This window comes from Canariomyces notabilis, assembly GCF_033297395.1.
Source record: "Canariomyces notabilis strain CBS 508.74 unplaced genomic scaffold N656scaffold_24, whole genome shotgun sequence".
In the NCBI taxonomy this organism is placed as follows: domain Eukaryota; kingdom Fungi; phylum Ascomycota; class Sordariomycetes; order Sordariales; family Chaetomiaceae; genus Canariomyces; species Canariomyces notabilis.
Window position 1 is genome coordinate 392,602 of NW_027041846.1, and position 26,916 is coordinate 419,517.

General features: G+C 54.2%; 11 protein-coding genes across 11 annotated transcripts; 4 read left to right on the forward strand and 7 right to left on the reverse strand.

The window, feature by feature from the left end:
* Window positions 1–70: 70 nt before the first annotated feature.
* Window positions 71–1,289, reverse strand: N656DRAFT_715810 (uncharacterized protein; the record flags this gene model as incomplete). The annotated part of the gene is made up of 2 exons (XM_064812081.1): window positions 71–713; window positions 766–1,289. 2 exons carry the CDS (start codon window positions 1,287–1,289, stop codon window positions 71–73), a joined length of 1,167 nt encoding a protein of 388 aa, XP_064667207.1.
* A 1,071-nt stretch (window positions 1,290–2,360) lies between these two features.
* Window positions 2,361–2,612, reverse strand: N656DRAFT_331895 (uncharacterized protein). Its single transcript, XM_064809274.1, has one exon. The coding sequence runs from the start codon at window positions 2,549–2,551 to the stop codon at window positions 2,396–2,398; it is 156 nt and encodes a 51-aa protein (XP_064667208.1). The 5' UTR covers window positions 2,552–2,612; the 3' UTR covers window positions 2,361–2,395.
* A 289-nt stretch (window positions 2,613–2,901) lies between these two features.
* On the forward strand, window positions 2,902–4,933 carry N656DRAFT_800858 (uncharacterized protein; the record flags this gene model as incomplete). The annotated part of the gene is made up of 2 exons (XM_064818049.1): window positions 2,902–2,933; window positions 2,992–4,933. The coding sequence occupies 2 exons, from the start codon at window positions 2,902–2,904 to the stop codon at window positions 4,931–4,933; spliced, it is 1,974 nt and encodes a 657-aa protein (XP_064667209.1).
* A 1,024-nt stretch (window positions 4,934–5,957) lies between these two features.
* N656DRAFT_331961 (MFS general substrate transporter) lies at window positions 5,958–8,394 on the reverse strand. Its single transcript, XM_064809276.1, has 3 exons — window positions 7,791–8,394; window positions 7,358–7,741; window positions 5,958–7,311 (listed from the first exon to the last, which is right to left on the reverse strand). Exons 1-3 carry the CDS (start codon window positions 8,253–8,255, stop codon window positions 6,058–6,060), a joined length of 2,103 nt encoding a protein of 700 aa, XP_064667210.1. The 5' UTR covers window positions 8,256–8,394; the 3' UTR covers window positions 5,958–6,057.
* A 742-nt stretch (window positions 8,395–9,136) lies between these two features.
* On the reverse strand, window positions 9,137–9,413 carry N656DRAFT_782879 (uncharacterized protein; the record flags this gene model as incomplete). Its single annotated transcript, XM_064815839.1, has 1 exon — window positions 9,137–9,413. The coding sequence occupies one exon, from the start codon at window positions 9,408–9,410 to the stop codon at window positions 9,180–9,182; it is 231 nt and encodes a 76-aa protein (XP_064667211.1). The 3' UTR covers window positions 9,137–9,179.
* Window positions 9,414–10,691: 1,278 nt separating this feature from the next.
* N656DRAFT_331940 (uncharacterized protein) lies at window positions 10,692–12,388 on the reverse strand. The gene is made up of 3 exons (XM_064809275.1): window positions 12,101–12,388; window positions 10,813–12,045; window positions 10,692–10,744 (listed from the first exon to the last, which is right to left on the reverse strand). The coding sequence occupies exons 1-2, from the start codon at window positions 12,146–12,148 to the stop codon at window positions 11,188–11,190; spliced, it is 906 nt and encodes a 301-aa protein (XP_064667212.1). The 5' UTR covers window positions 12,149–12,388; the 3' UTR covers window positions 10,692–10,744; window positions 10,813–11,187.
* A 996-nt stretch (window positions 12,389–13,384) lies between these two features.
* Window positions 13,385–14,863, reverse strand: N656DRAFT_782883 (uncharacterized protein). The gene is made up of 2 exons (XM_064815840.1): window positions 14,076–14,863; window positions 13,385–14,011 (listed from the first exon to the last, which is right to left on the reverse strand). Exons 1-2 carry the CDS (start codon window positions 14,380–14,382, stop codon window positions 13,587–13,589), a joined length of 732 nt encoding a protein of 243 aa, XP_064667213.1. The 5' UTR covers window positions 14,383–14,863; the 3' UTR covers window positions 13,385–13,586.
* An 867-nt stretch (window positions 14,864–15,730) lies between these two features.
* On the forward strand, window positions 15,731–18,049 carry N656DRAFT_715894 (uncharacterized protein; the record flags this gene model as incomplete). Its single annotated transcript, XM_064812088.1, has 6 exons — window positions 15,731–16,489; window positions 16,546–16,675; window positions 16,821–17,194; window positions 17,241–17,594; window positions 17,649–17,847; window positions 17,904–18,049. 6 exons carry the CDS (start codon window positions 15,731–15,733, stop codon window positions 18,047–18,049), a joined length of 1,962 nt encoding a protein of 653 aa, XP_064667214.1.
* A 903-nt stretch (window positions 18,050–18,952) lies between these two features.
* On the reverse strand, window positions 18,953–20,506 carry N656DRAFT_715745 (Clavaminate synthase-like protein; the record flags this gene model as incomplete). The annotated part of the gene is made up of 5 exons (XM_064812074.1): window positions 18,953–19,436; window positions 19,531–19,697; window positions 19,758–19,834; window positions 19,906–20,139; window positions 20,206–20,506. 5 exons carry the CDS (start codon window positions 20,504–20,506, stop codon window positions 18,953–18,955), a joined length of 1,263 nt encoding a protein of 420 aa, XP_064667215.1.
* A 3,358-nt stretch (window positions 20,507–23,864) lies between these two features.
* On the forward strand, window positions 23,865–24,204 carry N656DRAFT_782886 (uncharacterized protein). The gene has a single exon (XM_064815841.1). It carries the CDS (start codon window positions 23,924–23,926, stop codon window positions 24,113–24,115), a length of 192 nt encoding a protein of 63 aa, XP_064667216.1. The 5' UTR covers window positions 23,865–23,923; the 3' UTR covers window positions 24,116–24,204.
* A 1,058-nt stretch (window positions 24,205–25,262) lies between these two features.
* Window positions 25,263–25,973, forward strand: N656DRAFT_770955 (uncharacterized protein; the record flags this gene model as incomplete). Its single annotated transcript, XM_064813815.1, has 1 exon — window positions 25,263–25,973. The coding sequence occupies one exon, from the start codon at window positions 25,263–25,265 to the stop codon at window positions 25,971–25,973; it is 711 nt and encodes a 236-aa protein (XP_064667217.1).
* Between the last annotated feature and the right edge of the window lie 943 nt (window positions 25,974–26,916).

A 26,916-nucleotide genomic window follows, 5' to 3' on the forward strand; every position in this document is an offset into this window, starting at 1 on the left:
AGGTTTTCTTTTGGATCGTCAACAAGAGACGCACTTGCGTAGAGAGACCAGGGCTCAGCTGCCAGCAAGTTCACCTCCCAGGCCCTTCCAGAAACGAGCTTAGGCCCCACAGGAACGCACAGCCTGCTACGGCAGTTGCCCCTAGGATCTTCTTGGTCCACCAGTTGTCGTCGGTAAGCGGCTTTGCGAACTGCGTCTTCTTCTGCCCAGTAATCTGGGCCCTGCGCTCGCTCGTGGCATTGTTTTTCATGGTAGCTTCCTGCTCTGCGGCTTTCCGATGAAGCGCCGCGATCGTTTTGCTGAGAGAAAGCAGGTCCTCTTCCAGGGTGGTATTTTTGGACAAGTCAACCTCGACATCTTGGACGTTGCCAAAGAAATCCGTGAGGAGGCGGCTGCGCGCCGCTTCAGCACCGCCGCGGAACAAATCGTAACGCACACCGGCATTCGAGTGGATCTTCTCGTAGGTATAGCTATCAAACAGGTCGCCGACGGTTCTCTTGCTGCTGGTGTCTCGCACTTCGGTTTCGAGGAACTCGAGGTTGTAGTATGTGTACCGGTCAATCACGGCAACGCCGATGTCGCTGTCTGCATGGTGAGAGTAGGAAGACTGGTCCAACTCGGATGACCCGGTCGCGATGATGTTGGGAGAGTATAGCTTGCTGTACATGGTGTTTGCCTGGCACGTGTCGATCATGAACAGAATCTCGTGATATCTGCATACCAGTCAGGCCACCCATCCCTGTCCGGAAGCATGGAGCGGCTTACCTCTTCTTCTCCCACATCTGTTCAAACGCGTCGGCGAGGTCGAAGGCGCCAATCTCCTCGGCGTCCTGAAACTTGAGAAACTCATTCCCGCCGTGCCCCGTCATGTACACCAAGATGTTGCTCCGGTCATCAGTCAGCAACCTTTTGCTCCGCGGCATCTCATCCCCAACCCGATCCGTCAACAGCCGGATGAAGTTCTCCACCGTCACCTCGTATCCCCTGTAGTCCACCTCAATGTTGTCGCCATAAAGGTCGACGGCGCGGTCCGCGTTGGAGTAGACGGTCCCTGGAAACGCATTGCGAGGATTGCAGGCCATGTCATCAGGGAGCATGAGGATGATTTGGGAGTCGGGGATGCCAAGTCGCTTGACAGTACGGTATATAGATAGGACGTTCGCCAGATGCCGGTAGTTGAACCAGAACCGTGAAGTGCAAACCAGCACCGCCCAATTGCTCGTGTGTTTGGCGTTGACGAGGGCCGCGCCGAGGAGCGCCGAGAGCGCGAGAAGGCCCGTAAGCTTCATCGTAGTGCCAGACAGTTGATCTTTCTCAGAAGCATCTGATAGTTGTCGCCATTCGAGTACCCGAGATTCGATTCGTCAACGGGGCCGATACAATACTGCGATGCCATTTGGCATCTTATGGCTAGGCGTGGCGCAGGTGAAGTTGGCAGCACATCTTCAAGGGGTAGGGTGGCATTGGGTCGGGAGTGATTACATAAGTTAGCTTAACACACCCTGAATTACTCTATGTATGTATCCGTATGTACAGTACTATACTGTACGATGTATGTACTGGGGGCGGCTGGAGCAAAGACGCAATGCTCAAGTTGGCTTAAAGTATCGACCCTGCTTCTACTCCGTACACTACATTACGGTAACGAAGCATTTTACCCCTATCTAGTCCTGAACTTGATCCATTGTGGACGGGCAGACTCCCGCAGTGGCTGCTGGGCGGATTTCTCGACGGACGGGTCACACGTTGCAGCCTGTGGGGCTTGGAGCAGAGCATGTGACAAGCGTCGTGGGCTGCAGACCTCTCCTCACAGAAGAGTCGTCTGCGGGATATTACTGGGGAGGGGCTCTTTGTCGATTCATCGAGTCGACCAGAATGCGGCAGGTGAGAGAATGTGCATCAAAGCGAGTAACTTGGAGTTACATCTTCAAATACACGTCAAGGTACGCAATGTGCGAGAGATTGGTGCTATTGCCTCAGTTACTGTAAGTACTCGCACCCAGCGCAAGAGAACTTGAAGTCGCCGTGCCCCGCAGCCATGCCTCACTACCTCTGCAAACGGTGCTGCAGCTCCCCTCTGAAGGGCACTCCAGCGTCTGAAAGGGCTTTCAAACCGCCAAAGTTCTTGTGTATCGGTATGTAACTTTGGTTCAAGCGCGGTACAGTACATACACTCCACTTCCGCGAGCAGTGGAGGTCCTGGTGATGCAATCGAGAAGCTCCAACTTCCTGACATCCTTGTGCCTCCTTCCGAGTAGATGCAGACAGCCGGCCCAAGTAAAACCAAGCACGAGAACCTGAAAAGACCTGCTGGCCATCCTCCTCCGAGCATCTGTTCTCGCACGCTGACTTACCAAGTACAGTACCGCATATACTTACTCGATAGGAGGAAACGCTAACCTGTTACAGCTAGCGACATCTGGATTCTGGGTGAGTGCTCTGCCAAGCTCTCTCCGGCTGTCAGATCCTTTCTCACTTTCAATTCGACAACGACGATAAAAAGTGGGTAAAGGAGTACTTTGGTTGGCTCTTGTTCAATGGTTGGAGGCATGGCTGCAGTAGCTTCGATTCTAGCGTTTCCTCCTATCGAGTGAGTATTAGCGGTAACCAGGTACTTGTACAGTACATACGAGATACCTTGCGTACCCTTACACACACCCGATCCTGGGAAAAGCAATCCCTGCATCCCCGCGATCCAACAAGGCCCCATGATCGAACGGGTTGGTGGACCCCGGATCCCAATCCCAGTCTATCGGCCCATCCCCACTTCATCGCGTGTTGAAGACGGCGCAGCTCCAGCTTCGAAGGACCATATCAAGAAGGCTACAGCAGGTTCGTCAAGAAACACGCTCCCCAGCATCGCTCCTGCGTCTACGAGCCCACGGCGGGCGGAAATCGGCCATGGGGCCTCCCGCATTTCTGTTCGTCGTGAGGTAAGAACAGTCAAGACATTAATGCTGCCATAGTTTGGGGCTGACCCGACAGTTGCAGACATGGATTCCGACTTGATGCTGCCGACAAGCAATGGCATCTCTCCTCTCCCACGCCATACGACCCTCCACTCACCTACAACGGCTGGCAACAAGCAAAGAGCTTGGGCGCCAGGATAGCCTCGATAATCCGCGACAAGATCGATGAGGACGAGGAAGCGGCGTCGTTGTCGGAAAATCCCGGTGCAAAGCAAAAACACAAGAGATACAAGGTCGTCCTGCACAGTTCACCGTTTCTTCGCTGCATACAAACAGCTATTGCCATCAGCGCCGGGCTTGCTCAAGATTCCACGCCGTTTGTGCCGAAGACCTGCCTGGCCAGATACCCCACACCACCCTCCGACCAGGATGCACAAACCAGGCCGGCTGTTACCACGGACGTGCGGGACACCAGGAATCCGACTTCAGGGTTTAACTCAGCCGTCCAAATACAACGATCTGTGTTGCGGCTCGACGGGTTTTTGGGGGAGTGGCTCTCTCCAGGCTACTTTGAGCTGATCACGCCGCCCCCCGAATCCGTCATGATGATTGCCAGCGCGAAGGCCGATCTCCTCCGCCGCGAAGACTACAGTCACTATCCAAACCTGAGTGGTCATAGCCACTCCAATTCCCGCGGTCAGCTCTGGAGTCCAGTCGGTCGGTCGAGTCCTTTTCCCCCGCCAAATGACAGCCAGTCGGATCGAGGGAGGGGTGTGCCCGGCGTGGTCAGTTCGTCGTCTAGGAGTGCGAGTGTCAGCAGCCACAGCAGCCAGAATAGCCAGAACCAGCGGCCGTCAACTCCCCGCCGACAAGGTCCCGGCTATATCTCACCAGTCCCCCATTACGCCGTCAGTAATAACAACACGATTCCGCCGGGATATGTCTCACATGCACGGGACGCTTGTGTCGATATCGACTACCAATGGGACTCAACGCGGCCCCCTCTAAACTGGGGCGACGGCGGAACCTTTCCAGAAGAGTGGCCCGAGATGCACAAGCGCTTTCGAACAGGAGTGCAGCGCCTGGTCGATTGGTATTCGACAGCTGAAAATCCAACGGCCATGGTCACTGCTGTTCCACCCAGTTTTAGAAAAGAATCTGCAGACTCGTTTCTGGATGACGCCGAAGATGTTGAGACTGAGGCCGTTGTCATTCTAGTATCCCATGGAGCTGGTTGCAACGCCCTGATAGGAGCCATCACCCATCAGCCCGTTCTGATGGAAGTGGGCATGGCGTCTCTGACAATGGCGGTAAGGAAATCGAACGAACAGGCCTGCGGGAATGACGGCATGAGGCCACCCGACACCCGCCGGGCCACTCCTCCTATTCACGAGCTCTATGACCTCAAATTGTTTGCCAGTACTGAACATCTCCGATCACCTGCCCCAACGCCCACGTCTGCACGACCCCCGTTGGTATCTAACGCCTTCAACAGCGCCCGTGGGCGCCATCTGTCCTTCTCCACTCAGCCATATGACTCTCCGTGGAACGACACTACGGGAAGCAGAAGCTCATCGGCAAACGCCGCGCTGAGCAGTCTCAGGAGAGGCTCGAACGGCGTGTCATCAAGGAACCCACCGTTTCCCTCAAACAATGGGGTCACGGTTGGGAGTGGCGTGACTTCTTTCCCGAAAGCGAAACCAATAGTGCCTACATTGGGGCTCTGGTCGCCTTCTACATCACGCGACGAGGACGAAGACGATGATGCCTTGTTCCCGAACTTCGCAAATGTAGGCGCAGCTGCTGTAGAGGCAGCGTCCGAGGTCCCTCGGACAACAACAGTAGTCGATAGTGCCCATGGATCAACGGAGAAGGCATCTGCTTCCTCTGCTAAGTCGCCGCAGCTTGGGGCTGGAGCCGGTGGACTGTGGGGGAGTGGGTTGCGGTCTACTTCCGACGAGGGGGACCGGATTCGGGACCTTAGCCCAACCAAGAGGCGCTGGACCGTGGCCGAGCGGAGCTAGGAGAACTTGAAGCCGGGAACTGCGCCTCCTCGCTTCCTCAATCCGAATGATGATTATCTCTTTTCGGGGTCAATACTTCCCGGAAATTATGTACCTAATGAGAAAAAGGACCTGTCCACTTTACGGCGTAACCCTGGGGCCAACGGACTATGAACTTGATATCAGTGAAAGGTTGAGATAGGAAAATATCTGGACCACCTGCAGAGGACGGTCCAATCCGCAATAGGACAAAAGTCTTCACTGAGCCAGCATCGCTAGACAAAGGACGAAAAGTACGAATATAGGACAAAGATTAAGTATCGTACTGTACCACTTGGCTCCTGTCTGATGGTTGATCCTGACTGCGACGCCACTCTTCGATCCAACTTTAGGATAGCAAGCCCACCCTCGACAACCTCTGCTAAGTATGGAATATCGCACGTAGTGCTTACCGTAACAACTCCCATGCAACTCCCACGTAGGCAGCACCTTGTAGATACCTATCGTTCACTTCCCATCCCTTCATCCCATCTCGCCGTCACCTGACCACAGCTAGAGATCAGATGGAAGCCTCCAGTACCCCGTGTTTGATCGACACGGCCCAACTGGCGGACCATGCCGGACCCGGGGTCGAAGCAACAAAAATTCCTTCCAGAAGACTTGACCCGGCCGAGACCCAACAATCTCCCGGTTTACCAGCCGAGTTTTCTACAGCAGGAGTCGCTCACAGACCGAACAGGCTGAATGTAAACGGTACTTGCTAATTGAAGCCCCGAAACTGGGGTGGAAGGGACAAGAAGGAATCACGGGGATGCGACAAGGACGGCTCGGTGATAAAACAGGTGGTTATATGGTAGGTCGGGTGCTCGAGTATATCTTGCTTGCCCCATCCCAAACGAAGAGAATTTGTAAAAGATTGTCCTGTCCAAGGTATCATAAGTATCATGCCTCCTAGCCCGAGCAGCGACGAAGGGAATCAATGGCGCAAATCCAACTCCGCCCAGCCCGGTACATCCCCATCCAGCACACCCTCCCTATCCAGACCACAATCCCAACAATGAACATCATCGCCGCATCGCTTCATTATCCCACATATCCTCTAATCATGATACACATCAAGTCATCATAAATGTCACACTTAGCAATCAATCCGTGTCAAAAAAACTGCCCCCAACCCCACCATCACCGCCCCCTTTGAGAGCCTCCAAGTCCACCAAACGCATCACCCGCCCGTCCCATCGCCTAACCAGCCCCTCCCCAAAGAACCACCAGATAGCGGCCAAGACGATGCCCACGGCCATCTGGACGGTGGCCAGGGCCACACAGACGGTCTGGAGGCCGTCAAATGACGCCCAAACGGCGGCGGGGAAGGCCATGACGAAGGCGCCGGAAAACGCGGCGCGCCAGCAGGCGACGGCGGCGCTCATGTCGGCCGTGTTGCGCATGGCGACGCCCAGGTTGGAGCTGGTGAAGGCCGTGCTGGCCGCCACGGCCGGCCGGACCGTCGCGTCGAGCGCGTACGCGCCCGCCGCAACTAGCCCCAGCACGAAGCTCATCGCGGCAAGGTTCACCCGCATGCCGAGGTAGTCGAGCGCGTAAACTGACGTCTCCGCGGCCGGGTCGGAGGTGGGCGGGGAGGGGGAGGAGGCGAGGAGGTCCTCGGCCGTCGGGGTCAATGCTGCCTTGATGTGCAAGCCGAAGGCGAGCAAGCCAACAAAGGTCAGCAGGGAGCCCGCGGCGATGATGAGGACGTGGATTTCTCGGCTGAACTTGGCGCCAAGATTGGGTTTTGGGTTGAACTGGGATCTTCTTAGAAGGCGGATGGCCATGGGGACCAGAGCGGGGATCGCTACGGCGGTTGTAGAAAGTAAGAACGGGCCCGTCATGAGCGCGCCGATGCTGGAGGGGAGAAGATTGAATGGGAGCGGGTGGAAGAGTAGGGATAACGAGGCGGCGAGGCCCCACAGAGACGAGTATGGAAGGATAGACACCATCGCCAAGAGAGTTGCGGTGGGCGTGATCAAGGCGCGCGGGGCTTGGAGCAAGGTCGCGAGGTCGCACGACCCGCTGTATGAGTAAGGCTTCAGTTTGACAATGTAGTTGTAGAAGGTTTCAACGGAGAAGAAGGAGCGTGGGGTAAGGGGAAGTGAAGCCTTGTATTTGCTGCTGGCGGTGGTCGCGGGGGTCTGGGCGAGGGTATAGGCCCGGTCAAACACCGTTTCTGGCGCGCCGAGAGCGATGGCGGGTACAGCAACCATGAAGAAGGCGCTGAGGATGGTAAACTGTAAACTGAAGCCGGTCTGGTGCTGCGAGGTGACGCCACCAATCAATGGCGGTCCCCAAGTCGCCGCCACGGCGACCACGGAGTGGATGGATATGCGGAGACGGCGTTCGTGTTCCTGGCTGGTCAGCGGATGCAGGAGCAAGCGCGGAGGCATGACATACAAAGTAAGTGTCCTGGATCGAACCCAGAACGAGGGTGTCAAAAGCACCCCATCCAAGTCCCTGGAAAACTCTCGCAGCCATGCATTGGGCATAACTGCTTGTAACATTTGTGTTCCAGGCCACCCCGATGAAGACCGAGAGTAACGACATCAAGTAGACCGGTCTCTTGCCACATATCCTCGAGATCACGAGGCAAACGAGCCCGGACAGAGCTGAAAGAATTAGAGGAACACCAGTCAACGCTGCTACGGCCGTATAAGAGACTCCATAGCTCTCAGCGAGTTGGGCATTAACAGTAATAAGTATTGTCTTCATCACGCCAGTCATGGCAACCATTAATAAAAGGGAGGCAAAATTGAGCTCTTTCCGCCAGGAAGGCCAGTTCTAAACACGCCGTCAGCACAGGTTTGGGTGAATAGGACGCCAACCTTACCAGAGGGTCATCGGGATCATCGCTTGGCTGTGGCACCAGCTCAACACGGCTGTACTTCCCCTGGCCGTACTTGATGGGTCTGGCCCTACTTGAAGCAATCGATGTCCATGATAGCCTCTTGGTTGACCCAGGAAATCTTATCGTACCGGCCGTCCCTGATGTCTGGGTTCCCGCTGTGCCTGGCCTCGTTGGGGGATTCATCGCCAGGGGGGCTTGTGGTCTAAGCCGTGGCGGCCGTATTGAAGGGGGCCTGTTGAGAGCTTCTGGTCGTCTTGCCGGCGAAGGATGCTCGATCCTCGACGTCGGCCTCGGTGGCAGCGACCTTTTAGGGGGTTCCTGTGCTGGGAGATCCGGTGAACTTGTCATGGTCTGATCCGAGCTACTACTTCTTTTTCCGCCCTCACTCCCATCCCGCTCAGCGAGCGGGCTGCCCAGCTCTTTTTCTGTATCCGTCTCTGGCTCCATAGTCGATCTGTGATGCTCTAGAAGTGAGTGTCTTGTGGAATGAGTGTCGTTCGTCGTCGCTGTCCGGCAGGCGAGACGTAGTTGGGTGTCGAAAGGAGTGGAGAGGAGCCCTGAGGATTAGTGGGTAGAATACAGAGGTAGGGGGCTCCAGCTGGCATTAAAGGAATGACTGCCGGCAGCTGTGTTGGAGGAGGTAATCAAAATCAGGATTAACCTCACATTCTTGAGGAGCTATTGTGGAGGGTGGGTCAAGATTGTCATCCACAGTCCGCGCATACATGCATGATGGCGACTGTATGAGGGCAAGGACGAGGAGAAAAACATCTGAAGGGCGAAGGGGCAGCCACGGCGATCAATGCATGATGATGGGGCAACCCAGGGCGGTGACAAGATTTCGCAGTCAGGGCCGGATACATTCCGGAAAGGCGAAGGGAGACAGATGGAAAAGATGTGACGGCTGACATTGTGCTGACTGCTGAGCGTGCTGGGAATAGCAAGTGAGTCCCTCATTCAGTATCCCGTTCCCATTTCGAGAGCATGGGCAGTCTGTGCCCTTCCTTCATGCACCTGATGACTGCACCGGAGGAGGAGAAGAAGTGGTGAGACGGCTCGGGACTCAGAAGGCAGGACCCGCCATTGGCCGTGGGGCCGACCCCCCGCCCCGCCCTACCGGCTCGGCCCACGTGAGGTGCGATCCCAAAGCCCCACAACCACCGCCCTGACCTCCTGTCCTGGTTGCAGGGAGGGTGATCAGGCCTCTAAGACCAAAATCTCCGCTCTCCCGGTTACATTCACCAAGAGTGTGAGCCAGGGGAAGCGAAGCTGCTGAAACCGCGATTGACGTGGGGGTGGTTGTGCTGCGTTTGCTGTGCGTCTCGGTGATATCACGAAAAGTAATTGACGAACAAAATTGGTGATTGATTCTCATTCTTGGTGAATCGAGGCTTCCAAGTCTTGGAATGCTGACCCGTGGCCGCAGCTGCCCTTTCCACTCAGCAGGGCTTGCCTTGATGGTGAGCACAGAAGGCACGTTGGACCCGAGAGTGGGGATGAGCTAGCATGTGGCGTTGGCTCACAGTTCCGCCGGCTGGTTCCGAGCTTGTCAGTCCCGATTCCGGAATCAACAAGTTGAATGCCTCCTCCTTTCCTATACATCACTTCCGTGCCACTGGCACGCTTGCGGTATTGTGTACGTGTACGAAGTATGCGGACTACGTATAGTGGGATTCCACAACGCGTCCTCACCGCTCAATAACCCCAATTAGCTCTTTGGAGAGCTACGCGCTCCCGGGGCTTACCACTAGGGAGGCAGCTGTTAGCTGTCCCTTTTCCACAGACTTCGATGACATCTGGACTCGCACTTTTCGATGGCGACTCGATCGACGGAGATTCAGAAGAAGAGCGAGAAAGACACACTGCCAGATCGAGCTTCCCGCCGTGTCAAGATCTGTCGCAGACCGCCAGAATAAGACCAGTCCGTGCTCCCGGACCGTTGGCTTGGCAGGGGTGCATACTTCGTACATTCCGACGGTGTGAGGCTGTGTACTGTACAAGGGTCAGGTACACATCACGATGTATGCACTTCACGTTCTCTTGTGCAAAATATCATCGAGAATGATCGGCAAACTATAATTGTTGTTAATACTCGACGCAGTCTTCGTATATTTGCCTGACCTCAATAATTTGTCGGAACCAGAATTGAGGCTGGGAGAATTGTGTTTAGGTTGAGTTTTGTGAGGTGAAGCTACCCTGTCCCTGGTTATCACGGAAAATCGTGGACAAAAATGGGAACGGCACAATGACGAGAGTGATCGATGTTTCCAATCGTTTCTTCTCGACTGCAAACCGTTGATAACCCGGAAGGAAAACCGTCACCTTACCAGGTTTTGGGCGGACGGATCGGAGTGCACCCGGGGAGCATGAATGCGATTGATTCAGATCGTGCCAGGCCCTTGGGAAGATCACACCACATGCTGCCTCGTAAATGCTACCATTCCGACATACACTGAGGTCAAGTCGAGGACCACAAAGGAAGCATCTGCGATCTTAAGAGCGGCGAAAGATCTCGATTCAGCCTGTTCTTGGGATCAACCTCATCACAAACTGATCGCTCGCTCATATCCAGGAACTCGAGTCTCAGGTCGGCAGGCGACTAGACTCTAGAGTGTAGTTGATCGCCGATATCCAAACGCTTTGTGACTGTTTTTCTTGTGATCTCCAACTTGCCTGCGGTGACTTCTATTATCATGCCTTGTCCTGACCTATATATGCTTGATTATCGGTTCTGTTTGTTTCGCAAGACCCTTGGGGAAGATCATGGTAGGTTCACAACACAGTTATGTGATTTCTAGCGCTGTCACCGCCCTGTGCATGCCAAGTTCACTGATCAAGGTCGAAGTTCAGCGAGGAAAAGCATCTTATTAGCACCTCTAGATACTTAGGTACTCTCATCAAGCTGGATTGCTTCAACTTGCTTTCCTTCCGGGGGCCTTCACTTGTTAGTCGAACAGCAAAGGTAAGGAGCTGTGACACTGCACTGAGTCAGGACGGACCCTACCTTGTAGGGGCGTATAGTACGCGAGCATCGCGGGAATGAGAGCACTACAAGGCGGTCACTTCGTAGTTTGTCCCATAAACGGCACACGGATGGCTGAGCAGAATTGATCATTGCCCTGAGCACCAGTCATTTCGATCGACGATGAACGACATATCCGAGTCACATGCCGAGAATATTTCTAGGACAACAAATCCGATCGACGGTCGTCTTCGCGGCTAAATGGGCCTCATGAACGACGCAAAACAAGATCCAAACCACAATGTTTCAATCTCGATATGCTGGTCTCGGGGTGATCATGCGAAACCTATGGGCCAGCAATGCGTCTTGCTTTTGTTTCTCTTCCATCACGCCGGGGCACATAGAACCCTCAAGACATCAGAATGGCAAGACGACAAGAGCTTTACCTTCCCCAGGTGTTGCCTCTTGCGCCTCCCCCTTCTCAAGCATGAGGAGCAGTTTGCCAGTCCGTACCAGCAATTCCTCAAAGGTAAGGCGGTACGCCACCGGCAGCTCCTCATCATTGGCCACTAACACGGGGTGCTCGTCTTGGATATCTTTCTCAGCGACACGCAACTTGAGTCCAACGTCGTGAGTCGAGTCGACCCACAGGACTGCGCCCTCACACTCCGCCTGACCAATTGCGGCCTGCTCAGCGAGCCAGTCCCGCCACACGCGAACCACATCGTCGCTCACGTTCACGTGGCTGAGAAACAGCCCCGGTCTGGGGCCGACCCGGACGATGTTGGTGGTGGTGCAGAGTTGAGAGAAGAGCTCGCCGATGTCGAGGTAGATGTCAATATGAGGGGGCTGCGGCAATGTTCCATCCTCCCTGCCGTAGCCGGCGCTGCTGCTTCCACGGCGGCGACCTCGCCAAGGATATCGGCCCCCGGTTCTTGTCCTTTCTCGCCGGGTCTCGTTGGGCTCAAGCGGCCGGAAATGCGAGTAGACGTCTCTCAGGCCACACAAAGAGGATGCGCTGTCAGTGTCAGAATCGGATGCGGCTTCTAGGCCCTCGAGACTGTCGGTATAGAGGTGGTCGCAGTAAAGGTACGGCGTGTAAAGCTTCTCGACTGGGTGATAACACTCAAGCATCATACGGTAGCCGGGGAGCGAGGAGGCACGGTTCAGGCGCTGCCTTAGGATGCAAAGTGCTACCGAGTGGAAGTGCCTGCTAACAGCGCCGACAGAGAGGAGAAAGCGGGTTGGAAACTGCGCGAGGATGGAGATGAGGAGCTATACAGTATTAGTGGAACTTGGAGAACAACATGAAGAATGGTATGAGGCAGACTTCGTTGGGCAGATGTTCGATCTTTCTTGGATAATCAATTGACTCCATGATTGCAAATATCGTATGGATGCGGATTGGCGATCAGAACAGGCTAACCGCGTGATTATGAAGAGACGCTGGACGTCGTGGCTTAGGCTATTTGAGCCAGTGCAGAGCAACCTTCACGTTCAGCTCAGAAGGATGGTATGGCAAATATATGTGCGCAGAGAACCAGGACCCTGAGTGCTCGACGCCGTACATACGCTGATGCAGTGGTCGACCAGTATCCCAGTGGGTCCGGAGGAGACCGTGTTCAAGGATCGTAATGTGGTGACCGAGCGTCGGAAATGAGCGAGGAGAGGTTCACCACCCGGGCGGATTGACGTTATGGAGCAGCGAGAGATCGGAAGGTTGGTTTGAGCTTTTCTAAATCGTGAGGACTCTCAGGACGTGTGCAGTGAGCACTGCACTGGACCCTAAGTTGCTTCGGGTGACCCACTGATATGCACAGCATCGGTATCCGGTTGCCTGAATCTTGGTAATGAGTCCTCTAGATGTTGAAATGGGATGTTTCTCGAGATACCAGGTGGTGGAAGCCGACTGACGTGATCAGAGCGGGAAGGTGCAGTGAGATGTCTGTCAGGCCACTAATGGCTAACTGATGATGCACGCTGCAGAAACGTAATACATAGGTGAGGAAAGAGTGGAGCGGCCCCGCCCTTCCCGTCCAGCGCTGAGACCCGGATGCCGTGGATGTGGGGCGTCGAAGAGCCTGCCTCCGACACCGATAGCGGTCCGCAGAACACCGCAACCGAACGGCCGCATAGACGGGAGCCTGTAACTGAAGTTCAAGTCCCCGAGCTCGTTACACAGCGAAGACATAGAGTTCGGAGAGATTGATCCCAGCTATCTACAGCAGATGCGATCACTATTAGGGAGCTTTGACGACCCTAATGGAGAGGCCAGCTTAGGGCATACATAGCCCTAACCCGGAGCCTGATTAATCCCCGGGGCGCGACTTGTAATTGATAAGTACAGTACCCCGACCTTACAACGCCAGGTTCAGGCAGACCGAGCAATTGGGTCAAGGCATCTATATCCTATTCATATAGCAACGGAGAGTGTGCGACGTTTCGATAAGTAAACTATCAGACTCCAGCCTAGTTCAAGTCGGGATATGTTAGCAGGGGACTGGGGAAGGGCTGACAGCTCGACAGGTTATTGACCTGCAGCGTCTTGCGGCAGTTCAATGTCACTTGAGATTTGAGATAATTAACTCGATGAGCTCAAAGTGCCTACCAATTATCAGTGATGTTAGGTACCCTAGCTCGCCATATCAGTCCTGACCATGAACTCAATTTTCAAAGATTCCTCATTCTCTAGTACCAAAGTGATCCCTCTTCTTGAATTCCTCGCTTCCTCAGGAGTGCCTTCTGGTTCCGGAGTCAAACCGTTAGTCAAACTCCGCTGCTCCAATTCACCGACCTTCTCCTTGACTTGGCACCACTCACAACATCACGCATGCGCCATCTCCGTCTTCCGTTGTCTTTGTCTCCCAGATCTTGGGCTTGTACATCATGGCCTGTAGTACTAGCCTCTCGTCTTCGCCGGGAACCTGGATGTAAAACGTCCCGACCCTTTCAAAGCCCAATACCGTATACAAATTGTAGCCCATAGGACTGGCCATGACTGACATGTCTTTGAGAGACTTTCTGAGCACATGGTCCATGGCCCATCTACAGATAGATGAAGCGTGGCCGCGCCTCTGAAATTCGGGCAAGGTACCGAGTATCTGGAGATGCATCTGTTCGGGACCTAATGGGGCAAAATATTTCTTATAGGCCCGGATCTGGCCCTTCCAGAACTCGTTGAAGTGCTTATGGTTGGCGTCACGGCGAGTCTTGCCTCCCCGATTCTCAACCTCGGTGACAGCTGGTAGATATTAGTGTATGTCCCCAGCTCCGCCCAGAGTAACCCGTGACGGGTAGGAACTTGCGATCTTGAGGCTTGTAGCCAGGCCCATGTCGTCTCTTATTGACATAAGAAATGTCAAAAACACCGAATGAGACAACCGAAATGCTGTCCCCCGGCGCGAGGCTGTCCTCAGCCACCATGACCAACCAGTCGTCAAATGATGGGTCGAGAAAATATTCAAACAACATTCTTGTGAACTTGTAATGGTCTGCAGGATACTGGTGGCGATAAGGGAAGCGGTAATCCCACTGCGGGTCGAGAGGCATCGTCCTGATAACGGCACTGGTAACCGCCTCGAGATCCGACGGGACGCCGAGTCGGGGTTTCATTCTGAATTACGCAGTGCCGGACGGCGCTTCTGAGTCTCGGAGCAAAAGCCAGGTTCACAACAAGTCGGGGAGGCTTCTCTGGGGGCTAGAAAGCGCGATAACCCTATTATGACGGCGGGCTGGTACCACCGGGCCATTGAAACCTTGAACCAACAACCACCAGTTGGTCCCTTAATCACTCCTCCTTTTTCTCGCATTGCCCAGGAGGGGGGGGATGCAATGCGTAACTGCTAGTGCGCGACATGGCTCAATACGTCAAGCCAAAAATGCTCGCCGCGATCTCGCAACATCCGCGAGGCTTTTCTGGGAAGGAGCTCTTTGAAAATTTGAACCCGATGAATCCAAGCTTCGCACAGGCATCAGTTGCCGCGTTCTGTGATGGGCAACTTTGGGTTTGGGAAAGGCAAGCGCGTGTGAAAAGGCAGCTTATCTATGCAGCCACACCTCGCGAGGGCTGGGTCGGCAAGCGAAAACGAACCTGGGATATCAGGAGAATGGGACTTGGACCAGGCTGCACCAGACGGCAGGCGCGCTCCAGAAAAGAGGTTCAAGTCCGAAACAGCGCAGCCTGAGGATGCTCTCTTGCAGCGCACTAGCACCAACACGGAAATGCGGTGAGAGAATGAGGCAGTCTGGCGTTGGACAAGGAAGCCACGATGATTGGGCACGTCACAAGGCTCCCCGAGCTCCCGTCATGTCCCAACTGCGAACGCACTCACACCTCGCACAACCCCTGGATCCAAACGCTGACTCGACGAGCGTCGCACACGCGAACCGGACTGCGGCAAAAAGTCCTGCACATATGACGACGACTCTGTGCGCAACCGGATACGACGTTGAGCCCTTTGTTGGATAATCGGATTTATTCCCCCAAGCTACCGGGAAAGGGATGGGAGACACGGGTTACCCCAGTCGAGAAGCCCACGCCGCATTCCTGCTCACCGAAGGAGCATTGGTGGACGGTGAACCGGCTTGGGACCCCGCTCTCGACTCCTTTGCTCTCGACTCGTTCTTTGCACCGGAATCTGACTCCAGGGACGTGGTCACGACCGATCCAAGCGCTGGCCAGGCATTTGGGCCCTCGAGCTGTGCATCGCAGGCCGCTCACGCATCACGCTTCTCCGGCTCGTTCCAAGGTAGTAACACGGCATGGCCCGTCCAAGCTGACAGCGAGACCGGAACGATGCCGGTCTCGCCATCTGGCTTGTCAAACATAGCCCAGCTATATGCAGCAAATCAGTCACGCCGCTCCGAGCCTCGGAATCGGACGACATCCGCACCGGCCCGGAACCTGCTTTCAGGGACCTGTCGTGCCGGTCCCATCGGGCCGCCTCACTGGGACTTCTCGATGACCCCCTACCCACTTTCTCCCCCTAATACACCTCAACCCCCTCCAGATGCCGAGAATCTGGGCTGTTTCTTACATCAACGAATCTTGCCTTACGGAGACTTACTTCATCTTGGCCTTTCTCCGTCAACAGCTTCCACGACAGTGCCGGAATGGATTGACGCGGGCGACCCGGAACACATTGCAGCCGTCGACGGAAGCACAGTGTTGACGGTAGCCCGCAATTTTGACACGCCTCTTGATTGCCTTGACGGGAATGGTGGTGTGAGGTCATTTGTGGTCAATCGAAATGGCCCCTTCTTGTCCAACTCCCAGGCTGCCCTTCCGCCAAGGTCACGGGAGCGACATGACAGTATTAGCGGAAACGATGGGCTGCATGCTGGCACCGTATCTACGGGCGTCATAAGCCCTGACGCTGCAATCGCAACTTCCTCTCGACGGCGACCTCAATCCTGCGGGACAAACTCAACAAAACCACCAACGACGCTATCAATCGTCCAGTATACGCCTACTGACTGCTCGAGAAGCAAGTCCTCCAAAAAGCGGCCCGCGTTTGAAGAATTGGTTCTCGAGGGGTTGCCTTCACAGACCTCCCAGAAGATCCTCCGCGAAGACAAGACCGGACAAGTTAAAGGAACCATGATGACATTCGGAAAGCCAATCAAGAAGAGGACCGCCTTCAGCGAGGAAAAGCGCCAGCTAACGGCCCAAGCGAGGAGGGAGGGCGTTTGTCGCCGATGCAAGAAGTCTAAGAGACAGGTGCGGGCCATCAACGCTTTGGCATCTGATCATCCTTGTTCTGACATCCTGTTCAGTGTGATCTATCACGGCAGCAGAGCCCCTATGTCAGCTGTACCCTTTGCGCTTACACCAGGGTATACAAGAACGTTCCCAGAATGCCCTGCTTCAGAGCGACTCTGGAAGATGTCCTCTTTTTCCGATCAGGTTGGTTCTCCAAAGTCCTCTGGTCCTCCTCCATCTCTACAATGTCTTCCTCATTTGCCTTTTTGATACGATAGTTCTATGGACCTTGGCTGTCCAGCACTTCAAGGCTATTATCGAAACTCAGACAACACTGACGTTGCCTAAGGGCCTGCGCTGAACGAACCATTCTTCACTACTCGACAAGCGGTGTACAACCTCGATGACCCGTCCGAGAGAAATGCCCCAGTAAGAACATTGGAACTCACTCAACATCTCGGCTCCCACCGGTTGACCGTCTACGCCGCCAACTTCATCCCGTCGCCCGGCGACGTTACCTTTTACAGGTGGAAAGATGCCTCTGGGAAGGCTCGCATTATGAAGATGCCCAATTTCTGCCTGACAAATATCAAGAAGGTTGAGGGCCACATCCTTCAATACATTGAGACCACCGGGTGGGAATCCCTGAAATCTGTCAAAGAAGAAAACGACCTGGCCTGGATGACCGTGGCAACCGCGGTGGAGTATGCAAAAAGGAAGCCGGTGCGTGATACTTAAGCTGCCTCCCGCTCTTCGCTGACTTCCAAAGGACTCTCTGGTTGCCGATGCACTCAATCTATGGGCAATTTCAAGGTTAATAGAGATCCCGTGGGAGATATGCGGACCCGACACACTCGACGTCTCGCCGATCAGACACTTTGACACCCCTCAGCACGAAAGAATGCCGATCCCGCCAATTATGGATACGCAACTTGATCAGATTGTGATACAGCGGATTTTGACTCCTTTGCGGGCTAAAATCCTGAAGAAATTCGAGCAGCTGATCACCCCTGCCAAACGTGAAGCCTGGTTTGAAGTCTACCTCTCGGCGTTTGTATTGCTCAACCACATTGAGCGGCTGGCCAGGCACTCGGCCTTCCATGCCAGGATGCACGTAATGCCGGTGAGTGGCATATGTCCGAACCCTGGGGTTTCTGTCTGTATTGACATGTAGCAGTCCAGATATTCTAACACCGATTTCCTGGAACGCGCCTTCCACACGGCCAAGAGCATTCTGGCCCGATTCCACTTCGTTTGTAACGGATCTGCGCCACTTCGGTTGGACTGGAACTCGGCCAAGGCAGCGGCAATGGCAGAGCTCCAACCGAGCGAGGTTGATTTTATGAGGAAGACGCAGGCCATAATTACCAAGAGAGGTGCGCCGGGCTTGCTCCGCCTTTATTGTCCTTCTCTGTGGCTAACTCTGATGCAGAGGCTGACATTGCCATCCTCCGGAGAACGAATGACTATGGAAAGCCGATGTATTGGGGCGGACAGCTGTTCTTCGAGAATTGGGATGCGTCACCGGTACATGTTGTGGACGCACGCGAGGAGGTTTCTGTGAAGGCTGAGGTGTAGTCAATATATCAGTGGGACTAGAGGCGCCTCGTTGGATTCATTGGATTGGTGTGGTGCCATTGAGCCCAGCCCACGGTGTGCATCCGGAGTTCAAGTGGGTTGGTTTGTCTTCAGTTTTTTGCTGTAGGGGGCACCGATGAGTCTTGTGCCGTGTTTGATAGATGGGTGGGCATCGTACCGGTGTGAGGAATGGACTGGATATCAAGATACTTTAATTCATTTGAAGAGGTGTATAATAACTTAAGTAAATATATAATTATAGTAGTCCTCTTCTGGATTCAGGGGTTCAAGTTTGTCTGCCCAAGCGAGCCAAAGATGCGGGATTTCCCCGAGACTGTCCCGCCAAAGGGCACCTGGTCAGTTCTTCGGTAATGGTCTGCTAGATTGAAATCAAGATGTCCAAATCATGAGATTAAACTACTGCTAGGTTTCAAACTCGTCAGCCAGGGGTGTTATGCAAAACCATCATGACTGGCAACGAGACCAGCGAATTCATTCCGCCCTTGCCTTCTGACCACAAGCCATGTGGAAAGAGAAATGATAGCAACAACCTAGGTACAATAGCTAATGGTTAATAAGCTATGAGACAGCGCGGAGAGACGCGTCCGGCTCCGGGAGCACATAAAACGCACTGAATTAGACTCAAGACAGCAAGCCAACAACAAACACACCGAGTATCCAAGAAGACAGAGAGTGACTGGACGAAGCTGAGTACCTAGCCCCAAGAGAAAGAGGAGCCGCCACTCGCATGTCATGACTAGAGTCAAGCCAGATCAAAAACTGGAAAAGGGGTAACGGCAGGGACCCGGGCTCAGAAGAAAGGGATTATTGATGCCAGTAACCAGTACCAGTATTGACCTGGTCTCCCAGGAGAGACATATCAAAACCAAGAAGCACCAAGGACTAAGCACAACTCGACCGGCGATGCTGAACCCTCAACTCGGGCGGGCTGCGATCAATGTCCCAGACAGCAAGTTCCCGGCGGCGGTCATGATCACCATAACACTCCCAAGCAATACGCTCGAGCTGCGCGTTTCTGGTCTCGGTCCTCCACATGCGCCGCTCGTTGCGCAGCCACAGACGCAGCATGTGGCGCTGCAGCCCGCGGGCCGCGTCGTCGGCGAAACCGCTGCGCGCGTGCAGCATGGCGAAGTTGTTGAACAGCAGCATGTCGCCCTTGCGAAGACGGATTTCGAGGGAGTGTTCTTTGGCGAGGAAGTAGACGGCGTCGAGGGCTTCGGCTTGGAGTTCGGACATGGCGGGTACGGAAGGGTGGTGGGGGGAGAAGTGAGAGCCGGTGAGGGGGCGCCGGGAGAATTGGAAGCCTGGTCCGTGGAAGGTGAAGTTGTAGAGAAGGGGACGGGTGTGGTATTGGCCTTGCCAGAATCTGGAGGTGGTATATTGTTAGAGTTGGAATGGAGGTGCGAGTTCTGGGTTCATTTAAAGAGGGGGGGAGGGGGAGAGGGGACGGGGAGACGCACTCGTCAAAGATCCAGTCGTCCTTGGCCAGCACCTCGATTATGTCGGGCCGGGTTCTGGCCAGCTCGTTGTAGATTTTGGCCGAGGACGCGAGGTGCGACTCCCCCCCGTATGCGGCAACGTTGAGGGCGTACAGGGCCAGCACGTCGCAGAGGTCGGTGTGGAAGGGCTGGAAACATGACATGGTAAGCAGGATCTTCGAGGGAATGCGGCATTTGGAGAAACATACCTGGGCACGCGTGACATAAGGCGAGTTGGGCATGCTGCCGTGTTTTTTTACGTCCTCGGCGATGGCCTGGATGTGCACTGCAACCGGGACGTCAGTGTTAGTCTGTATGATTGACCATTCCCAATTCTATCAGGGACGAGCGACGTACGAATCATCCGCCCATCAAAGTCCTGCATGCCCCGTCTCTCGGCAATGTAGCTGGTCACGCCGAGGTACAGAAGGATGTTGTCAAAGTTGGAGTACTTGTCCGGCTGCAGACCGCGCAGCACAACGAAACCCCGCCCGTCGTGAATCGTCTCCGAGGCCTGCTCGAGCCGGCTGCTCAGATTTGGAAGCGGAAAGGTGCTCGGGTTGACGTCATTTGGACTGAGTCCGGGCAGGGCTTTTAGGGGGAGGTTAGCTATCAAATTCTGGAAGTGGATGGGCATGCCTGTCTTTGACTACAAACATTTGAAGTGAGCCAGTCCGGCTTCAATCTCGAGCACATCATCAGCACTGAGCTTGACTATGTATTCATCCTCTGACTTGAAGTCAGAGCCAGCCCAGGCCCGGGCTGTCTTGATCTCAGCTGGCCAGCCCGAGGGGACGGTCTTGGGGCGGTCAGGGTACAGGGCCTTGAGGGTCTCGACCCTGTCCTTGAACACCTTGTACGAGGGAATCCATGAGATGTCGGGTCTGACAACCTCATTAGCAGAGTCCTTGGCGGCGAGAGGGACAGCAGCGGCGTTGGACAGGAGAGGGCAGGCCATTGTTTTGGTTGATCAGGGGTGGAAAAGGGGGGTTGGGTTAGGGTTAAAGGTGCAGTTTTGTGTAAGTGGTTCTCGGCGACGAGTGGATGGAATTGAGTGCTCCAAATTTGCGAAGACAAAAGATGAGTCGAGCGCAATGGTCTGAATGGCTCTGAGAGTCCCATCTTTGCCAGAATCTCAACTGATTATATACCTAACCAGCGCAGAGCCTCTATCCATATTTACAATACCTTGGACGTGAAAGCATCCCAGTCTAGCATCGGCACCGGTTATGGCCGCAGAGCCTCATTGTTGACCGGGGAAACACAAACCTTGAGAAGTGCTGTTTGCGGGGCCCAAGGCTCGCAGATAAGTCCTATAGTCTTGATTGGGGAACCTGGGGTCATCTGGTCCCCTCTGCATCTCAGCCTGGCCAATCCGGCAGGCTGGGGTCAGTTTGCTGCTAGCACCATTGGCTTGACGAGTCTCAGTCGAAGCCAGCGGCTCTGGTGGATTCCTGCGCGCATCGAAGCATCTGGGATACATGATGTAGGAAAGATGAGGCTCTGCTGCTCTATCCGTCTATCCAGGTTTCTCCTACAGGAACCATCACGCTTCCGGAACGGATCGCGGCAGCTATCCGTGTGGGGGAACGCCCAATCGCGAGATGAGGTGTTACTAAATCAACGGGTATGTTGCAGGAGTGGCCGGTAAACCGTCTAAGCTGCCTCGTGCTCCCGCCGTAGCCGTGTCTCGGGCCACGGCTCGATGCTCGACATCATGGTGCAGCCGTTCAAACTGCAGATCTTGGCTAGCACAAACCCGACTGTTCATATGCACTGGAATAGCACCAACGACGTCGAGAAGTGCCCATTCTGAGGTCAGCTGAGTTGGACTGCGGAGCTTTACTTCGTTGGGGGTGATACTATTCGGTAGCATTGCAGCGGAGCGCACTCCGAGCAGGTAAATGTCTCTCAAGAATGGACAGATTTGAGCCGCAATCACGCTAATCATACACAGAGTGAGTCAGCGAAACAAGATGTATAAAATGTCTCTACATCATTCATTACCCTGCTGCCGTTACCGGGGACACTGGCGACTACTCTGTGTCCAGTCAACAGCAGCGAGTGTTAGACATGCAGTCGAGTACCCCGTCTCGAGTTGCCAGAGGGGCAGAACATGATGAGGCTTTTGCATCTGTTTAGTCACAGTCTTTAGATAACGAACCGCAGCTTCCACCCTAAGGACGCCCCGGACGGGGGCAGTTGGCTCACTTTGCGGTTCACAGTTCAATATCAGCTAACGTCTTAGTTGTTTGACATTGTGATCTGGGATCTTTGACCTTTTGGGCGGCGGGAGCGAGGATGTAACTTTTCACTTGGTCTCGAAAATGGAGCACAATAGGTATTCCCTGATGAGGGAAGATCAGGGCGTGTATCGCCTGTCAATCTCTCGGTAGTGGGATTCGTCTTAGTGGAATAAAGAGGGTACCGTACAAGTCAGCATACGTAAGGTAGGGACCTATCAGTGTTCTGGATCAATACGATAGGACATGCCGAGCCTCGAGGCCGATGATTCCGGTTTCTTGTCCTACCCAACCTTCCACAATCGAACGAGCAACCCAATCCCTCATCCGAGACCCGGCTTCCGTCGCCTCCAGCCTGAGGAGCTTGGTGTATGTGCGGATTGGTTCCTCGTCATGAAAGGATACCTATCTGCCTTCCATGAAGCATTCCAAAGCGAAGGTCGCTTAGCAAGGAGAACCCATCCATTTAATATCCGAAGGAAAGCCAAGAAGGGTTGCGGTCAACGAACCCCACGGCACGAGGGTCGAAAAAGCGACCAGATCCTTAAGGGTGGTTAGCTGTGCTATGCAGTCATGTTGAATCTGCTGGTCAGAAGGACATGATGATGCTGCATGCTGGAACTGACGAGGTTGGATCTGACTTTCTGACTGGACACCCGTAGAATGCCCTCAATGGGGGTTGGTAACGGCTCCATTGCCGTCTCATGCCGCCTAATCGGCATTCTCGGGTGTGGCCTCTCCCTCGGAGACAGGTTGAATGCTTGTCGGTAGGCTGGCAGCGCTGTAGGTTAGAGCAAGGCGCTAAGCGTGTGCTGTTGGAGTGATCTGGACTGCGATCTAGAGCCCGCCACGTTGTGACAACCACTCACAACCGTATCATCGGGCCTCCTCTTCTTCTCGTGCAAGCAAACTGGATGTTCTCAAAGCCTGCGATTATCACAGGCCCAGAACAATATCCCCACACCCCTTGTAGACGTGATGGGAAACCTGGAGCATCCGTAAAGTTGCACGTAACCGTGGAAGAGGGAAGAAGGGAGTCAGGTACCAATTCACCTTATCACAGGTAAGCGACCTGAGAAAGAACCGGAGAGGGAATGATGTTCTGGACGACTCAAAGGGCCCCGGTGCCGTGGTCCACACGATCATTGAGGGCATACTCCCTCCCACCCGGAGACTCTGAGCCAATAATGTATTCGATCCGCTGTCACCACTGCCCTGGTTCTCCGGGTACAACTCTATTCTGCCCGGAACGAAGCTCCCAGTGCTGGCGCAAAGTTGAAGGCAATGCTCGTCTGTTTGACTTCATGTTCCAGAGTCCAGACACGCGACTACTGCCTCAAGGTCTTTATCATCGCGGCAGAGACAAGAACATTAGTATCAGCGACGCCGCAAGCATTCTGCTTTTTGAAATCAAACTTTGATAGAAGGTAGGTATCTTAGGTAGTACCTTATTTGGACCAGACGGTAGATGGTATACTCCTTCACCAGGTCTTGCCACGCCCCTGTTCTTCGTCGTCTCCATGTTGGTTTTCCTCGACATAGCTCCGGATCGTTATTTTGTTCTCAGTTCCTGCAGGTGCTGCATGGCTGCTTCCGAACAGTATCGCGCAGAGTTGTTCCAATCGTACAAAGTAGTAGAGGTGCTGTAATGGGCACTGCAAGTCTTTTCCAGGTTCATTTCTTTCTACACTGCAGCGGCAGGAGCATCCGGGATCAAGCAAAGGGCAACACCTTCCTTGATCCACAACTTGAAGATCGCAACAGATGGCATGGACACGTGAAGAAAACTCGGAATTGCCGCGCATAAGCCTTGTGAAGAACATAACGGTAGGGCTGAACCACTGAAGAGATGCGCATCTCTGCCGGAGAACACGAGCGGCACAGAGTGACTTCCATGCACGGCCATAATACCCCTATTTCACCAAACAGGACCCTTTTTCGGGATGTCATTGGCCACTGTCTCAGTTTGCTTTTCTCACTTGCGTTTGTGCACATAAATAAGCGGACCCAAAAATTGTGTTGGGGTTCTTCTGTCTTCAACCGGCACTTCTAACTATCCGAAGCTGACAACTAGTTGAACCGGATCACTCTCCACAAAATAGGGATCCCCATTCTCTTCTCCTCGTTTCGGGATGACTCCTGGTCTTTGCATTAATTACACCATCCATTCGCTGTGCGTAGAGCAGACCACCCTGGATTCCCGGGACCGTCGAACGCTGGAGCTCCTTGTTTTAACTAGCCCATTTGCGGCACGACTTCGATCGCATTTTCTCCCCATTTTACGAAGTACCGTCTTTGTGAGTACTGTATCAAATCTGCCTTGAGGTTGAACTACAAAGTGCAAGGTCGAGGCGCAGCCAAGGCGAGTAGGTACAGTAACTACACAGTTAGAAGTATCCGTAGCCCAGCTTCCTGTCGCGGAACGCATTCCGCTAGGTCAGTTGTTAACTGATTCAGTCTAACGTTAGATGCGAAAATCTGATTATTAATCTCAGGCGCACTGGAGACTCAGCCTTGTTCTGCATATCCGTAGCGCGGAACTTACAACAGGGTTCCTACAGTCAAAACGAGACATAACGTTATTTCAATAGACATGCGGATTGAATCAGCGCAAGAAGACCACGGCATGTTATAACGTTAATATTGAACAGCTTCTTTATCGTACTCTTCAGTTTCTGTTGAAGAGCACAACTTGAAAGTACCTGAGCCATGTTCACATTGACAACTGGATCATTTTGAAGCTTACCCGCTGATGAACAAACTACAAAGGAGTCAGGACATCTTTCAGGCCCCTGAGATCTATGATCGGCGTCTCCACATGCCCGAGTAAGGTATGAGTGCGAGCGTCAATTCCAGACAACGTTCCCCTGCATTCATTTCCCGGACCCACTGGGCTGAATGACCCCAGTCTCCAGGGCCCTGGAGTGCATCCTTCAACCTTAAACGTTAAAACCCCAAAAATGCGTTCGATGCAACGTTTTTTCGCTTTCTCCAGCCTATCAGAGGAGGTATCAGCCTTGTTTGAGGAAATCTTACACTAATCTGCAGTTTACCTGTGAAGGCACTGATCTACCCGATGGTCAGCGGGGAGATTGGTAACTTCCTGGTAACCAGGCTAGCATGGATCAAGGACTGAAGGAGACAGTCCAGGGCCAGGGCAGGGCGCAGCAAAAGAACCTACAACCTAAGCTGGAAGTGGTGATGGATCCCTAATCTCACATTGCGCCGGAGCTCGGCGGCCGAGAAGGCGATCTGAGCGGAAGACTATCTGAGGCTAAACAGAGGGATATTTAGTTAGCTCGCCCTCTTCCTGACTCCATAGATGTTCGTTTTGTATCTTGGGCCTCGACAACAACATCATTCGTTTCTATAGTTTCTTCATAGAACCGTTCAAGTCTTATAATTCTTCAGTCACTCCTTCACTATCATAATCAATCCAATTCTCGACAAGACCAAACTCCATACATCATAATGATCTCCCAACCAGTTCTTCTCGCAGCCCTCGCGGGCACCGCAGCGGCCGTCGCCGTCGCACCCACTCCGAGCCACCACATCGGACTCCTGCCCACCCCGGTCGTCAGGCGGGAGGTCGAGGCGCGGCAAACGGACGCCGCCTGCCTGGCGGCCATCAGCGACGTGTACGAGGACATGCCGACGCCGCCGTCCCAGGTCGTTGATTTCTTCATGTCGCAGACCGTCACCGATCTGAGCGCATTCTGCGAGGTGACTCCGCCGCCTTCGGTCGAGAGCGCTATGTCGAGCTATGTCAACGACGTCAGCTCGTGGTTCAACGATGTGTCCGACGACTTTGCTTCGGCCCTCGACAAGTGCCCGGACCTTTCCAGCATCTACAACAGCCTGACCGACCAGGTTGGCGCGATACCCACCTGCGGTTCCGGCAGCGGAGGCTCCGGCGGCTCGGGCTCGGGCTCGGGCTCGGGATCCGGTGCAACAGGTACTGGCGGATCTTCCGGCGCGCAGCAGACCGGGGGCTCCAACTCGGGCTCGGGCTTCAACTCTGCGGGTAGCAACAGCAATGGCAACAACAACAACAACAACGGGAATAACAACAACAACAAAAATAATGGCGACCGCAGGAATGCTGCCGCTCCTCGCCAAGTGGGGCTGGTTGGTGCCGGAGTTGCCCTTGCTGGATTCTTGATCGGCATCATCGCCCTTTAAAAGGGTCGCTGGCATGGATCGGTTCGGTTGCGAATAGATGGGGCATGTAAAGGAGGCTTCTGGACGGTGTGATAACTTTTTGTACACGATTTAAGAATCTGAGCAGAGTGACACCTAGCCATTCGAGTCCATCGGTTTGCAATGTCGCTATTATTGCTGTGAGATGCGAAGGACATGTAGGCTGAAACGCGGTTCCCTCGGTCAACTCGAGCGTCGGAGCTCTTCTAAAGAGCGGTCTGCCACTCCACCACCCTTTCCATCCCGTGCTGTCGTCGCTTCCAGTCGCCGACCGTGACGAATTGGAGACTTGCGCTGTTGTCACCTTGAAAGTCAATCTTGACCTCACGCACCCGCTCTTCGTCTGGCGCTCTATTGTGCCCACTCCCCTCTTCCAACTCTTGTGCTTGTGCCGCGATGTTGGATGCCAGAGCTGCGTCCCATATTCCATCCCGCCGGTGACACACAGAGAGTAGCTGCAAAGCCCGCCTCCGAATTTTGGGGTTCCGACAGCGCACCGAGACCATATACAAGGGCGCCACCACACCCAGACCGGACGAGCAAGATGGTTGCAGTGGTGCGGTCGATTCCCGCTTACTAGTAGTCCGGTCCTGCTCGACAAGAAACTCGCAGTATCCGAGCATTTCTTCCAGATATGCTTCAAGCTCGTCGAACGCCGATTCGCGCTGCTCGGGCCTTAGAAAGTCAATGCGCAGTCGAACGGAGAGCATAACCTGGTGAAGGTGCAGGACTGCAATGCCTTTGCGAGTCTGGTTGAGGTCAGGAGTGTCTATGGTCCCCAATGACAAAGAGAAGGAATCCAAGGCCTGGCGGCTGCTCTCAAGTGCTTGACAAAGCTCCCGGTGGCGCTTAACCACTTCTCCGAGCCGCTCGGTTGTTGTGGGTGGGCGTCGATCGATATCCTGGAGAAAGGCGAGAGTGTTAT